Genomic DNA, 15,429 nt, shown 5'->3' on the forward strand with positions numbered 1-15,429 from the left:
AAAATCAAAGCTGTGTAGTAAGGATACAAATTATTTTTTTCTTGATGGTCACTAGTAGCCACTTGAGCAATTATACAACTTTTGATTACTGATTAGAAAGCTTACGAGGCATAAAAACCTTCTTCAGTGGGAAGATGAACTTGAGTTTGTCCTCGTCTAGCACTGCTACTCTGGTTAAGATAAACATGGAATGTTAGTTCTGTGGTAAGACAATATTGCTTTTTGTAGAATGACCCTTGAATGGAACTGCATCTTGGTAGGAAAGACTTTGAATGGACTGTAAGTTTCTGTTGGGAAGCACATGCCTTAGCTGCCCTCTGTACTTGCAGTTTGACTTGTACAGGGACCTGGGCATGGGCTGTTGTTACAAGATGCTGATTCTTGTGGTATATGAAGCTTGTTTGTAGTGGCTAGAAAATGGCACCTGGATTTCTGGAAGGATCATTGCTGAAGACAGCATAACTGAAGCTGTCATGCTGGCATACTGTGTTTCCTGTCCTGTCTCCTACAAAGTTAAATCAGCTTGGTTTCATGCTATGGTTTATTTCATGCGTAAAGTGCGAAGGTCAGTATGTATCTTAGACCACTGTGGCAGCTGTGCAAAGTGAGTTTTGCAGTTATATATATTTGGGTCTTTTTCTAGGCTTCTTTTTATAAAAAATAAAATATGTTTTATTTTTATGTTCATGTACCGGTACCATACTTTTTTTTAAACTGAGGCTCTGTTATAATTTTTAATATTGGTAGGCCTGATCCTTCTCATTAATATTAAAAAAAAATTTTTTTTCTTGACTGTTCCTTCTTTATTTTTTCTATTTGAACTTTTCCCCCTTTTTCTGAGGCACTGGAGATTAAACCGAGGACGTCGGGCACACCAAGCACGTGTTCTACCACTGAGCTATTTCCCCACACACCCTCTATATGAGTTTTTAAATTATATATTCTGTGATTTTATTAACTTTTTATTTTAGAGTTTATTTATTTTTGTCCTATCATATAAAATGCCATGTGGATAATTGGACAGATGCTCTTTGCCATTTGGGAGCAGGTGTCTTTTTGCACACATTGAGCCATTTTATTGTAAGTTATTTCCTCCTTTCCCTCTTTCCTCACCCTAGGCAACTGGCTAGTGCTCTGTGTTTGCAGCCTTCTGTTGCTGCTCAGTCAGCCCTCTGCTTATCAGGCTGCTCCTTTGTGTGTCCCTTTTAATCATACAGGACAACAGCAGGGACTGTTAAAAGCAGTATCTTTTACAACATTGCTTTGGTTTTTGGACACTGGATTTAAAACTTTGTTTTAACCAGTACCATTATTTTGTCTTTTGTTCCTCAGAAACACAGAGACCATAGTATCTTTGAATATTAAGTATCAAGAGAACTTCTAGTAGTTACGTTGGAAGCAATTTGGGTAGCTACTGTAATTACTTAAGTACTAAGCCTTACTTTTTAGGAGTGGGTTTAGGAAAGAACAAAGGAGTGTAAGGTGGTATGAAGGCTAAATGTTGATGTCTCTTCTATAACTCTTATGTTGCATATATTCTTGTAAATGGCGGATTTAGTCTTTACTCTCCTGTTTGCTCTTTAGGATCAGTGATGAAGAAAGCATAAAATAGCAAAGTGACTGCCTTTGAAACTCCGACTCTTACTATGACCTAGAGCAGTGTTGCTTTCAGTATTACAAATTAATTCGCAGAAAGGCTAGTAAATGAGCAACTCTATTGAATTTCTCTTCTGTGTTAACACTGATGTTTTCTGATCATTCTGCACCTGCTTCATCCTTCCTCTGTTCTGTCCAGAATAGTAGCCCCTAGCCACATATGACTGTTTAAATTTAAATATAAGTTAATTAAAATTAATTTTAAAAAGTCAGTTCCTCATTTGTGCTAGCCACATTGACATGGTAGTGACACGGTAGTCAGACGTGGCTAGTGGCTGCTGTGTTAGACTGTGCAGAGTGGCCATTCCCGTCGCTGTAGGAAGTTTCATGAGACAGAGCTGCTCAGACCTCCTGGCTTGCCCTTGTCTGATGAGCTTGTTTTCTACTTTAGGAAGATGATTGAGGTTGTTCTCCTTCTGTCATTTTCATGTTTTTCTTTGCTCGGGGGAAGATTGTTTTTTTTCTCATTTATAAGTTTTATGCCTTTATTTTGCTTCTGTTAGGACCTTTATACCATTTGTTTTCTCTCTCTAATATCTTCATTTCATTTGAGGTTAGAACAGAAATAGAAAAGCCATAAGTGGAGGTTACCTGGCTGGCTGCTGCCGAGTTGTACAGCATTTCATAGTGACATCCCTGTGGAGGTGGTCACCGTTATTTGTCCTGTCTCCAGCTTTCCATGTCTTGAAGCCAGTTTAGTTTCAGTGTTCAAGTTTAGGGGGACAGAGCCATGCCACTCACAGTCAACGTAGTAAACTAATAAGGGACTCGTGTGAACATCAGGATGTCAGAGTGCTCATTAACAATGAGAACAGGAACTGACTAGAAGACTGCTTATTATTGTCAGCTGGCCTGTTGTAGATGAAAAGAAATTTCAGATTATAATCAAAGGGTTTCAGTGTGCACTTGGGACGTGAGTATGAAGACTTAATTCGATTATCTTAATGTCATCGACACTTGAGTCTTAGGAATCAACTTGTGTCTTGTGCATGTATCTGGCAGGTGAGCCTAATATCAGGCAGGCTAATACTGTTTCTTGGAAGTATTCTTTGCCACTCTTCCCCTCAACTTTTCTAGCCTTCAAGGAGAGTGTTTTTCTTCTATTTATTTTAAGACGTTTTCAGGCAGATTATGATTAAATTTATTTAAGGGCTAGTTTCCCATTCTAGTCATTCAAGCACAGGTTGAGAGACCATCTCTATTGTGTTTTATTACTTTTTTGTTCAAATATTTGACCATATTTCAATGTTTTAGGCACCCTGGAGTGTACTATTTCCTCTGTGTAGTAATTAAAGATTTTTATTTCTCCTTTGCCAAATTTCAAGGAGGGTTTTCTTGTTCTGTAAGTTCCAAATCTGTATTTCTACAGCTGAACTGTTTCTAAAGTCTAGTCTCATACTTCTAAATACAGAAATATCTATCTCACAGATATTTATATTGAGGCATTTCGTATTGATTGCTCAAATTAAGAAGTAAAACCGAAGTTCTGCTGTTTTCAATCCCTCAAATCTCTCAAAAACTATACAGCCTTTCCTTTTTAATTTCTTTTATCACCACATAGTCTCTCTTCATTTCCAACCACTCTTCTTCCTCTCAATTTTTTTTAGTTATCAAATTATCTTGCTTTTTAATTTTACATGATATCTACTCATTTTGATTCCCATTACTTCCATTCCATTCTGTGTATCTTACCTCAGGGAATCTCCAAATTCTCATCTTAATCTACCCAATTTTGTCTTTGCTTTCTGGACAGGACAGGAATTTTGGTTTTTGCATCTTTGTATCTGAAACAGATAAATCAATATTTTGTGATAATATAATCTGATTTTATTAGTTATTTAACACGTTGAACTACCTTAGTTGTTGTATCTTAATCATTTAGAGTATTTATGTAATCTCTATTTTTTAGTGTGATGAACAAGTCTGGGGTGAATCGTGTAGTTTGGAAACGACCTCGGCTTTCTCACAATGGACCTGTTAGAAGGAGCACAGTCATTGACCAGATTCCATTTCTGGCAGTAGCAAGAGCACTGGGTAAGTAGGACTTACATTTGGTGAAATCATTTTGGATTTTCTACAATGTATGGTGGTAAAATAAAAGAGAAGCCTGAGAATTAAACCCTCATTTGGCACATAATGCGGGTAGAAATATTATATTATGATAAATGATTTAAAACCTAATTGAGGGGAAGATTAAAGTATGGATTTCAGTGCCAGTTGCTCTTTGATCATGAGTTATGTTTAATGTTTTGCTAATTCCCATTTATTCTTAGGGAAGTATCTGTATGCCTAGACTTGATGTTAGCCTTAGAATTCTAAATGCCCTTCCCTACTTCAGCCCCTCGTCTTTCTCTTAAGAGCCTTCAAAGCTCTTTTTTTTCTTTAGCTAGCAAAGTAAGTTGTCCATGACAAAATAAACAGACCTATTTTGAGTTCTCCCTGGTTTTAGAAGGAAGGCTAGAGGATGATAGCTAAAGTATCTTACCTTGGAGGTGCTAAATTTTCTTGTAAAATTTCTTGTAAAGAAAATTTCTCTTAGAAGACACCATTTTTTCCCTTCTCTCCTTCTTGCTCTAACTGACACTTGAGTACTGACTTGGTGCCAGGCACTTACTTGCATTAGGCTTTGGAGAGATATACTCTGCCCTCAGGGAGCAAGAGTAAGTAGCTGGGGAGATAGGCAATAACAAATTAAGCTTGTCTTGAAACTAATATACTATTGAAATATATTATCGCAAGTCAGTTATGCTTCAATTTAATAAAAAAGTAAGCTTGTAATGAAATAGGTACAGATTAGGAAATATGAAAGAAATATGAAAGAAAGAAAAAGGGTCCTGTGATAAAGAGTAATTTAGAAGGGAAAAACTATTTTAGACAGTGTGATGGAAATGCTCCTTTTAGGAAGTGTGATTTTGGCTGAGATTTAATGGCTGAGAAGGAGCTATTCTTGTGAAGAGCCTGTTGAAGAATATTCTAGGCATGGATCCTGAATTGGGAAAGAGTTTGGCATGTTCTCAAAAGGCAGGAGTTAATGAGGCAAACATGAGCTACAGATATTTTCCTTCTAGTTTAAGGGTACTGGGAAACATTGAAGGATATTAAGCTAAGGAACATTATCTGATTAGCATTTTATTTTTATTGAAGTGTAGTCTGTTTACAATGTGTCAATTTCTGGTGTACAGCACAATGCTTCAGTTGTACGTGAACATACATATATTCGTTTTTATATTCTTTTTCACCATAAGTTATGCTTTTTTTTCCTCCAAAAAGTTAATGCATTTTTAAAAATTGTTCTCCCTATCATCTTACTATTGTTCACCTTTGGTGATCAAATCATAAAGTCCCAGTCTTCATGGAGCCTATACCCTAATGAGGGGAGGGGGAGTAGATAATAAACAAATAAGAAAATTGAAGAAATTCATAAAGGAATTGAACAATATGATGTGGCAGTAATTGGCAGGAGGGACAGTGGGTGGCAGGGGAGGGCTGCTTTGGAGAGGATTATTAAGGAACATTCTTTAAGAAGGTGGTATGTGAGTCAGACCTGAAGAAGGGACCAAAAAAAGTAACAGACAAAGCAGAGCCATAGCATTTGCAGAGGCGATTAGGCAGTTAGTGGACATTTGCTTTGGGAGGGGTGTTGGTTGGGGTTGTGTAGCATTTATTTTATTTTTCTACTAAATTACGTCCTGATTTCCTTTTGGGAAATTCTGTCTCCCTTACTTAGTTTAGACATTCCTGTTAAGGTCCTTTTGTAAAATATATGAAAGGTCAGGCATATGACACCAGCCAGATAGTTAGATTCCCTATTCCAGGATTTTGAATTGTGACTCTAGTAAGGACAAAAATTAAAAGTAAACCTGGTTGGAATGAATTCACCCTAGTGATAGTGACCTCCTTTGGCAGTGCCCATTGGTGTGACTGTTTACTGCCTAGTTGTTTGGAATTGCCCCGTCTCCATGCTTGGTTCTCCAGCTTTTTGTCTATCATGTAAGCTACTTGATTTTCTTCTGAGTTGCCTTTTTGGCCTAAGTTAACCTGAGCTGGGGATTGTCATTTGTAAGCAAAGAATCCTAATGCCAGAAAGAAAGATTTTGAGGCCTTTAAGGAACAGGAATGAGGCCAGTGTGAGAGAGAGGAGGCAGAGATAGGTGAAGGTGGAGATGAGGACACTTACCCGATTAAGAAGGGTGGTGCAGGCCAAGGTAAGGAGTTTGATGATGACATTATGGGTGGTGGGCAAAACTAAGTCCTGCAAGGCTTTCTAGACCATGATAAGGAATTTTATTTGAAATGCTTTTGGGAAGGGGTTGCAAAGTAAGAGAGGGAATGAACCATAGTGTTTAAGAGGAGGACTTTAGCGCCAAAATTCCTAGGTTCCAATCCCAGTGTTGTTACTTACTGTACAAACTTGAGCAAATTATTTAATATATTGTGACACAGTTTTTTCAGCTATAAAGTGGGGCCTGCCTCATACTGTTGTGAATATTGGGTGACTTAACACATGTAAATTGCTTAAAATAGTGCCTGGCACATAGTAAGTGCTCTATAAATGTTAGTTGTTATTGTTGTTTACTAAAGCAGGGCAGTAACATGATCCAGTTTGTTTTTAAAGAATCATTTTCGCTGCTCCAGTTTGTTTGTAAAAGCTCATGATGGCTAAAATTGTAGGGTACTAAAATTAGAGGCAAGGATATCATTCAGGGGTCTGTAGCAGTATTCTAGGGACTTTACATATTTTACAGATTTTTGCAAAACTAGAAGCCTTTTTGAGATACCAAGGCCATTCATTCATGGTATGCATATGTGATATAATTGACCATCCAATTATTGGCAAGGAAAAAGATGGGGGGAAGGTGATAGCTGCTATTTACATTTCAGGTAGATGATAAGTTTCAAGTTAACTATTGGCATTTGCGAGCTTAGAAGGAGGGCATGGGAGGCAAAGAGTTAATATTACTAAAGAATAGAGAGGGCTTTTTTTGTGGGGAACTCAGTGTGGACTGAGGACAAGTTCTTACTGCAGGTTCAAAAGTAAGGTGAACCTTCAGTTTAGAAAAGTAGATGCCAAGTTATTTTGTATATATGAAGTGTGTGTGCCAGGCATTTCAAGTAATTAGCCTTGAAACCCTTAAGTAATTGTGGAGAAGAGAAGGAGGAACAGATGAAGGAGTGGCAAAAAGCAGGAAAACCAACTGGTTTTTCTGTTTCAGACATTCCTGCCCAGTTCAGAGATACCTCTGGAGTAATTCAGACAAGAAGTAATTCAACTCGCTTGAATATCTTCAGTAATCTTTACTTAATGTTTCAAAGTGCAGACTCTTGGATTATTAGACAACTCTAATTGTGAGTTAAAATCTTCCTCCATGAATCTTTCAGACAGGGCAGTGTACGTATTTTTCCTTTTGCATAATGACAGTCATTTACCTATTCAGAATTAGCTAGCATGTTTCTCTAACCTAATTTCAGACCCTTCGTTATTCTTGTCATCATATTCTTCCTACATGTTTCCTTCAGTAAATGTGATTCCAGAAATGAGGACACTCTGCAAGATGTGGTCTGCCCAGGTTGAAGTACAGTGGAAATATTTAGTTCCTGCCACCTGAGCATTGTACTTCCAATAATGGAGTCCTAGAATCCTGTCATTAGTGTTTAGTAATCTTGTCAAATTTGTTCGCTTATTAGGCTCAGATCTCTAAATATTTCTCTTATGAACAGCTGCCGGGTCAAGTTTCTCTATTACATACCCTGTTGGTTTTTATTGGGATGGTGTGAGGGTGGGGAGATGGAGACTGAATAATTGCATTAGATGAGTTTTTTGCAGAATGTATTAATACTAAAGATACTGATTAATAGATTGGTGTGTATTTGGAAAGAGATCTTGATTGATGTGATGCTGTGTTTTTTCCTTATCTTGTTTCAACATTTGTTAACTACCTAGAAAAAGAAATAGTGCAGTCCTTAATTTTGTATGTGATACAGATGTTAATATTTGAAAGTACTTAGGCAGCAGATTTTATCATTGTTTAACTGCTTTTAGTTGCAAGAGAGGAAGAATAGTAATTAGAGAGTAATCAGGCAACACTTTGACTGGATGATGACAATTACCATCACTAATGAAGCCTTGGACATTGTATGTCTCTAGGTGTGTGATACACATCCCCTGTGTAGTACTCTGGTCAAGCATGCGTAACCTCAATCTCGATTAAAGGGAGGCTAAAGAAATGTTACAAGTAAATGCTATTCCTGATCCTAGGCTGGATCCTATAAAGGGAATTATAGGCCATTGGATATTTCAAGATATGTGGATGGTAGATGGTATATTAGACAAAAATTATATTAATGTAAACTTATGAAGCTGATAACTGCAGTGTCCTTATTCTTAGAAAAATACACCTTGAAGTATTTAGGGATAAAGTGGCCACAATTTTAAACATTTTTATATATATATACACACACACACGCACATAGAATATTTATATATGTACACATACATAGAATATTTATATATATGTTGATAGAAAACAAGCAGATGGGGCAATATGTCAACAATAGATGAGTGTGAGTAAAGATGGGTGTTCTTTGTCATTTTTTGGATAACTTTGAACATTTGAAATGATCTCCAAATGAAAAATGTTTTAAAAAACAGGCTGACAGTAATAATATGAAATTTAATAAAAATAAAGTGCAAAACTTAAGTTCAGAATATTCTTTAAGAGACTCTGCTTTGCTAGCAGCATTTAATTTGAAAGAGGACTAGATTTTGTTTGTTTGTTCTTTTTGTTTCAGTTGATTGCTTATGAGCATAAGATAATCCAACATTGCTAAGTATAGCTTAGTCATAAAAAATAATGCAGTCTTTAAAGACTTAAACATGAGACAAGACACTATAAGCCTCCTACAAGAAAACATAGGCAAAAACATTCTCTAACATAAATCTTAGCAATGTTCTCCTAGGGCAGTCTACCCAGGCAATAGAAATAAAAGCAAAAATAAACAAATGGGACCTAATTAAATTTATAAGCTTTTGTACAGCAAAGGAAACTATAAACAAAACAAAAAGACAACCTACGGACTGGGAGAAAACACTTGCAAATGATGGAACAATCATTGGACAAGGGCTTAATTTCCAGAATATACAAACATCTCATAAACTTAACAGAAACCAAACAACCCAGTCCAAAAATGGACAGAAGATTTAAACATTTCTCCAGTGAAGACATACAAATGGCCAGTAGGCACATGAAAAAATGCTCAGTATCGCTAATTATCAGAGAAATGCAAATCAAAACTACAATGAGGTATCACCTCACATCAGTCAGAATGGCCATCATTAAAAAGTCCACAAACAGTAAATGCTGGAGAGGGTGTGGAGAAAAGGGAACCCTCCTACACTGTTGGTAGCAATGTAGTTTGGTGCAGCCATTATGGGAAACAGTATGGAGATTCCTTTAAAAATTAAAAATAGATTTATCATATGATCCAGCAATCCCACTCCTGGGCATAAATCTGGAGGATACTGTAATTCAGAAAGATACATGCACCCCAGTGTTCACAGCAGCACTGTTTACAGTAGCCAAGACGTGGAATAACCAAATATCCATCAACAGATGACTGGATAAAGAAGTTCACACACACACACACACACACACACACACACACACACACACACACACACACACTGAAGTACTACTGAGCCATAAAAAAGAATATAGTAATGCCATTTGCAGCAACATGGATGGATCTGGAGATTGTCATTCTAAGTGAAGTAAGTCAGAAGGAGAAAGACAAATACCATATGATATCACTTCAGTAGAATCTAAAAAAAAAATGACACAAATGAACTTATTTACAAAATAGAAACAGACTCACTGACATAGAAAACAAACTTATGGTTACCAGAGGGGAAAGGGAAGGGAAAGAGATAAATTTGGGAGTTAGAGATGTGCAGAAACTAACTACTGTGTATAAAATAAATAAACAACATGTTTCTACTGTGTAGCACAGAGAACTATATTCAATATCTTGTAGTAACCTATGATGAAAAAATATGAAAAGGAGATAGGTGTGAGAAGATGGCGGAGTAGAAGGACTCTCGCAGGTCACCCTCTCCCACAAATACACCAAGACCCACATCTACAGACCCATTCAGCCAACCAGAGCACCTGTGGAACTCCGACAGAACATCGCCCTCTTCAAAAGATAAAGACGCCAAAAATCTGGTAGGAGAAAAGGAAAAAAGAAAGAACAAAAGGCAAAGCAGCGCGGGATGGGTCCCGCGTGGAGGGAGCGGCAAAGGAGGACTGGCGCTCGCTCGCTAGGTCTCCCCTCTCCAACTGAGAGGCCAGCGGGACGGAGGGGGAGCCTCCGAGGCTCGGATCTGTACAGAGCAGCCCTTGACTAACAGAACTAAGTTAAACAGGCACAGAGCGTCCCCCCGACACCCAGCCTGAGACGCGGGCCGGCAGCGGCGGGCAGGGCCAGGCTGCCCAAGCCGGGCGGAGGACGGAAGTGGCTGCATGGAGGCAGCCCCGGGGGAACGCTAGGGGCTGCGCGCCCTGGCTGTGGGTGCACAGGGCAGAACAACCTGGGCCCTCCATAAAACAGCAAGGTTGATGTGCTCTTGGGGGAAGGGTGCACACCCCCATCTCTGAAAACCCGTGGAAAGTTTTCGGGGGAAGAGAGGCGGGGCTCAGGCACAGCCGCCATATCCTCCGCGCTGAGCACTCAGGCGGGGGCGGGGGTGAAACCTGCATCCGCACCGAAGGGCTTAGCAGCCTCAAAGGCCAGACTGAGACTGGCCTGCAGCCCGGGGCAGATAGGATCCTTCCATCCTGGTCCCTCAGAGAACTTGCTCCACAAAGACAAACAAGGAGCTGGGTTTTGGCTCGGAGCAGGGACAGGGCTGTCCCTCGGTCTTCCCCGAGCCCACCCGCGGAGCGCCGACCAGGGCGGAGCGCGCAGCCGCACAGAGAGCGGAACTACCGGCGGGAACTACCGGCGGGAACTACCGGCGGCGCAGGTAGAGGGAGAGCCCCCCCCCCCCCCGCCTTTCGGGCAGGAGCACAGCCCCTGACCGAGGTGCTGGGAGGGGGCACGACCCGCCCTCCTACCCGGCCAGTCTGCAACATCTGACTGCGGCATCCGGAGGGGCAGCGACCCGCCCGCCCACAGCAGAGAGCTGCACCTGACCCAGTGTTAGGAGGAGGCGCGCTCTGCTTGCCGACAGGTGCTGGGAGCAGCACAGAAGAGGGCGCCAACGGAGGGCCTCTGAAAACAGCAAGCTGAGCTTCCAAAACAGGACGAAGACAGAAAGACTTCACAGTAAAAGCACACAGACTCCAGGAGAACACCGACAACCCCCCCCCCTTTTTTTTTTTTAATGTTTTTACCTGTTCTATTTTCTATTACTCTCTTAATCTTTACTTCTTAATTCATTTCTATTTCTCTTGGGTTTTGATGTCCTGCTATTGATTAGACACAGGTTTCAAATACATCTATTCATCACCCCCCCCCTTTTTTTGTAAAGGTTTTAAAAGAACGTCTCAACCCGATTAATACTCTGCTTCAACTCACTCTTCTATTATTCATTATACACTGTTTTCAAACCCTCCTTCTCCCTTCTTTTAAAATTCTTTCTCTTTCTCTTTTTTCTTTTTTTCCTAAGTTCTATTCCTAAATAGGCATCAGATAGATAAAATCCTTAAGGACCAAAATAAACAACTGATACTCCATAAACCACAGTGCCAAAGAGGTATGAGCAAGATGAAGAAGCAGAAAAACCTTTCCCAATTAAAAGAACAAGAGAAATCCCCTGAAAGAAAGATCAACGAAATAGACATCGATAGCCTACTAGATCAAGATTTCAAAAAAGGAGTGATCGAATTGCTGAAGGAATTAAAAGAGATAGTGTTTAGAGATATAAAATATGTCAAAAATGAAATTGAAGCTGTAAAGAAGAGCCAAGTAGAATGGGTAAACTCATTGACAGAGATGAGGAATGATCTAATAGCTGTGCAAAGCCGACTAGATAATGCAGAGGAACGAATTAGTGATCTAGAAGACAGGGCAATAGAAAGCACCCATTCAGAAGAACTACAAGATAAGCAAATAAAAAATAATGAAAATAGCATAAGGGACCTATGGGATAATATAAAGCGTCCCAATCTTCGCATAATAGGGGTCCCAGAAGGAGAAGAAAGATCAAAGGGGATTGAAAAGGTTTTTGAAGAAATCATGACTGAAAACTTCCCAAACTTAAAGAAGGAATCAGATATCCAAGTACAGGAAGCTCAGAGGGTCCCAAACAGGAAGAACCCAAATAGACCCACACCAAGACATATCATAATCAAGATGGCCAGAGTCAAGGATAAAGAAATGATTCTAAAGGCAGCAAGAGAAAAGCAAAGAGTAAGTTATAAGGGAACCCCCATAAGGCTCTCAGCTGATTTCTCTACACAAACACTACAGGCCAGAAGGGAGTGGCAAGATATATTCAAAGCCCTGAATGAAAAAAAGATGCAGCCTAGGATCCTTTATCCAGCAAGAATATCCTTGAGGATAGAAGGAGAAATAAAGAGTTTCACAGACAAAAAAAAGCTGCAGGAGTTTAGCAACACTAAACCCATGCTAAAAGAAATATTGAAAGGGCTATTCTAAATAGAAAAGCAGCAGGATGCTACAGAAATGAGAAACACACAACTGGAAAGGTGATAACTCATGAATTACAAATAAACATGAAATTATAAAAGAAGACGTACAAATCACTGAGAGTGGGAGAGGGAGGCAGGGAAATATAGAATATCTTTTTCTTTCTTTTTTAAATTTTTTTAACAGTAGGATGGGTTTGAGATCATGTTACTATCAGTTTAATAAAAACAGTTACAGTAATGGGTTGATAGATTTACAAAAAAGGGTAACCACAAGCCAAAAATTTACAAAGGAGTCACAAAAATTAAATAAAATCCATGATAATACAAAGGAAAATTACCAAACCACAAAAGGAAGAAGAAAGGAACAAAGAGGATATACCAATTCAACTGCAAAGATAAGTTCAAAATGGCAATAAACACACATCTATCATTAATTACTGTAAATGTTAATGGACTAAATGCTCCAGTCAAAAGACACAGAGTGGCAGACTGGATAATAAAGCAAGAACCTTCAATATGCTGCATACAAGAGACCCACTTTAGGGAGAAGGACACATATAGATTGAGAGTGAAGTTCATAGCAGCACTATTTACAATAGCCAAAACATGGAAACAGCCTAAATGTCCATCAACAGGTGACTGGATAAAGAAGATGTTGTATATTTATACAATGGAATACTACTCAGCCATAAAAACCAACAACATAATGCCATTTGCAGCAACATGGATGCTCCTGGAGAATGTCATTCTAAGTGAAGTAAGCCAGAAAGAGAAAGAAAAATACCATATGAGATCGCTCGTATGTGGAATCTAAAAAACAAAAACAAAAACAAACAAACAAACAAAAACAAAGCGTAAATAAAGGACAGAAATAGACTCACAAACAGAGAAATAGACTCACAAACAGACTTGTGGTTACCACGGGGGTGGAGGGTGGGAAGGGATAGACTGGGATTTCAAAATTGTAGAATAGACTACACTGTATAGCACAGGGAAATATACACAAAATGTTATGATAACTCACAGAGAAAAAAATGTGACGAGTGTGTATATGTCCATGAATAACTGAAAAATTGTGCTGAACACTGAAATTTGACACAACATTGTAAAATGATTATAAATCAATAAAAAATGTTAAAAAAATATGAAAAGGAATATATGTATGTACATGTATGACTGAAATATTACGCTATACACCAGAAATTGACACATTGTAAACTGACTATACTTCAATTAAAAAAATAGATTAAATATAACCTTAGAATGTAGTAATATAGTATAATATCCAAAAAAAGGGAATGGTTATGCTACTGTATTTTTTTTTTTTAATGCCACTGTATTCTGTACTTAAAAATATGCCCAATTGGGGATGGTTCTAAGATCATATTGTAGTAGAAAGAGAACTACCAAGTTGAGTGTCTTTTTATGTGCCAGGTACTGTAGAAGTGCTTTACGTGTTATTTCGTTTTTAAACTTTATAAAATGGCAGGGAGGTGGGAGTTATTTCCAGTTTGTCAGTTAAGAAACTGCCTTAGCTGATCTAGTCAACTGGTCTTGTCCACATACTTGGCATTTTGATTACGGCTTTGTTCAACTTACGAGTAAAAGCTCTTTCCGCTAGATGCTGCTGCCGCTCTCCTAAGCTTATACAGGAGAGCTTGACAGGGTGTAGCCTGAAATAGAAATACTGAGGACAGTTACAGCTGTCTAATATTTGTGAAGTTTAGTCATCTAGAAGAAGAATTAGTCTGATTTTTAAAAAACTAGTTTGAAGAACTATAAAAAAAAAAAAAGACAAAAATTGCAGCTGATTAAAAAAAGAAGAACCATTATTTTGTGAACTGCTGTTAGCCTGCCCTTCATTAGAGGTGCCTGGGTGGTTAACGTGGATTTCTGCATTGGCTGGGGAGCTAGAGTATGTAAGACTTTGTGGGTCTCTTAAAGCTCTGAGAATCCATGGTAACATTGTTAAAATTGTTGATCATTGGACTAGCTTTCCATCATATTCAAAACATCTTTTTTTAACTAGCTGTTTTTCTCTGTGTATTGTTTTTAGATTTATCCATGTTTATAAATATAGTTCTAGTTCATGTATCAACTGCTATACGTTTAGTTCCAGTATGAAATAAATTTGGTGGACATTTAGGTTATATGCACACATTAGCTATTATAAAAAATGCTGCAATAAATATCTCCTTGTATACATATATGAGACTTAACTTTAAGGACATAACTAGAGGTGGAATTACTGGGTCATATACATTACTTAACCAACTTTTCAAATATTGTGACACATACAATATAATAATATTTTACAATAAACAGAGAAGGCTACTTGAGGCTGGAGATAACTGGCTTAAAGGCTGTAGCCACCCAGGACCCACACTGCTGACCCAAGGTCACACTCGCACCCTCCAAGGTATATCACTTGGAAAGCTCAGGTCATAGATACTTACATCTTTAGCATTAGTAGGTATTGCTGAATTTCTCGCCAAAATGATTATGTCAGGTTATTAAAATCCTACTGTGTTAGTTATCTATTGCTGTCTAACTGAATACTCCCAAACCTAACAGTTCAAAGCACTGATCATCTCACATGGCTTTTGTGGCTTAGGAACCTGGGAGTGGCTTAACTAGGTGGTTCTGGCTCCGGATCTCTCATGTGGTTACAGTCAAGATGCCAGCTATGATTTTGATCATCTGAAAGCCTGAACGCAGTTGGGGCATTCACTTCTAGGATAGCTCACTCACACGGCTGTTGTCAGGAGGTCTCAGTGCCTTGCCCTGTGGGCCTCTCTGTGTGGCTGCTTGATGTGTCTTCATGACATGGCAGCCAGCTTCCCCAGAGCAAGTGATATGAGAGAGAACAAGGCAGTAGCCACAATGTGTTTTTATGATCTAGTGTCATAATAAGTGACACTTCATCACTTTCTCCATGTGTTTTTTTGGTAGCTGTTATCACTGAGTCACTAGGTCTTGCCCACCCTTAAGTGGAAGGGAATTAATAACCCTTACCTCTTTTTTAAAAAAATAGCAAGAAAAATTGTGCTCTACACTAGAATTTGACACAACATTGTAAAATGACTATAACTCAATAAAAAAATGTAAAAAAAATGCCCTT

General features: G+C 38.6%; 1 protein-coding gene across 2 annotated transcripts in view; it reads left to right on the plus strand.

Moving 5' to 3' along the window:
* The window catches only part of PPM1D (protein phosphatase, Mg2+/Mn2+ dependent 1D), a 47,133-nt gene that overhangs the window by 18,061 nt on the left and 13,643 nt on the right, over positions 1-15,429 (plus strand). For both annotated transcript variants that reach the window (XM_010951105.3, XM_074342656.1), the window contains exon 3: positions 3,566-3,690. In XM_010951105.3, the coding sequence (XP_010949407.3) occupies positions 3,566-3,690 (125 nt within the window). The remainder of the gene's footprint in view (positions 1-3,565; positions 3,691-15,429) is intronic.

This window comes from Camelus bactrianus, chromosome 16, assembly GCF_048773025.1.
Source record: "Camelus bactrianus isolate YW-2024 breed Bactrian camel chromosome 16, ASM4877302v1, whole genome shotgun sequence".
Lineage (NCBI taxonomy): Eukaryota > Metazoa > Chordata > Mammalia > Artiodactyla > Camelidae > Camelus > Camelus bactrianus.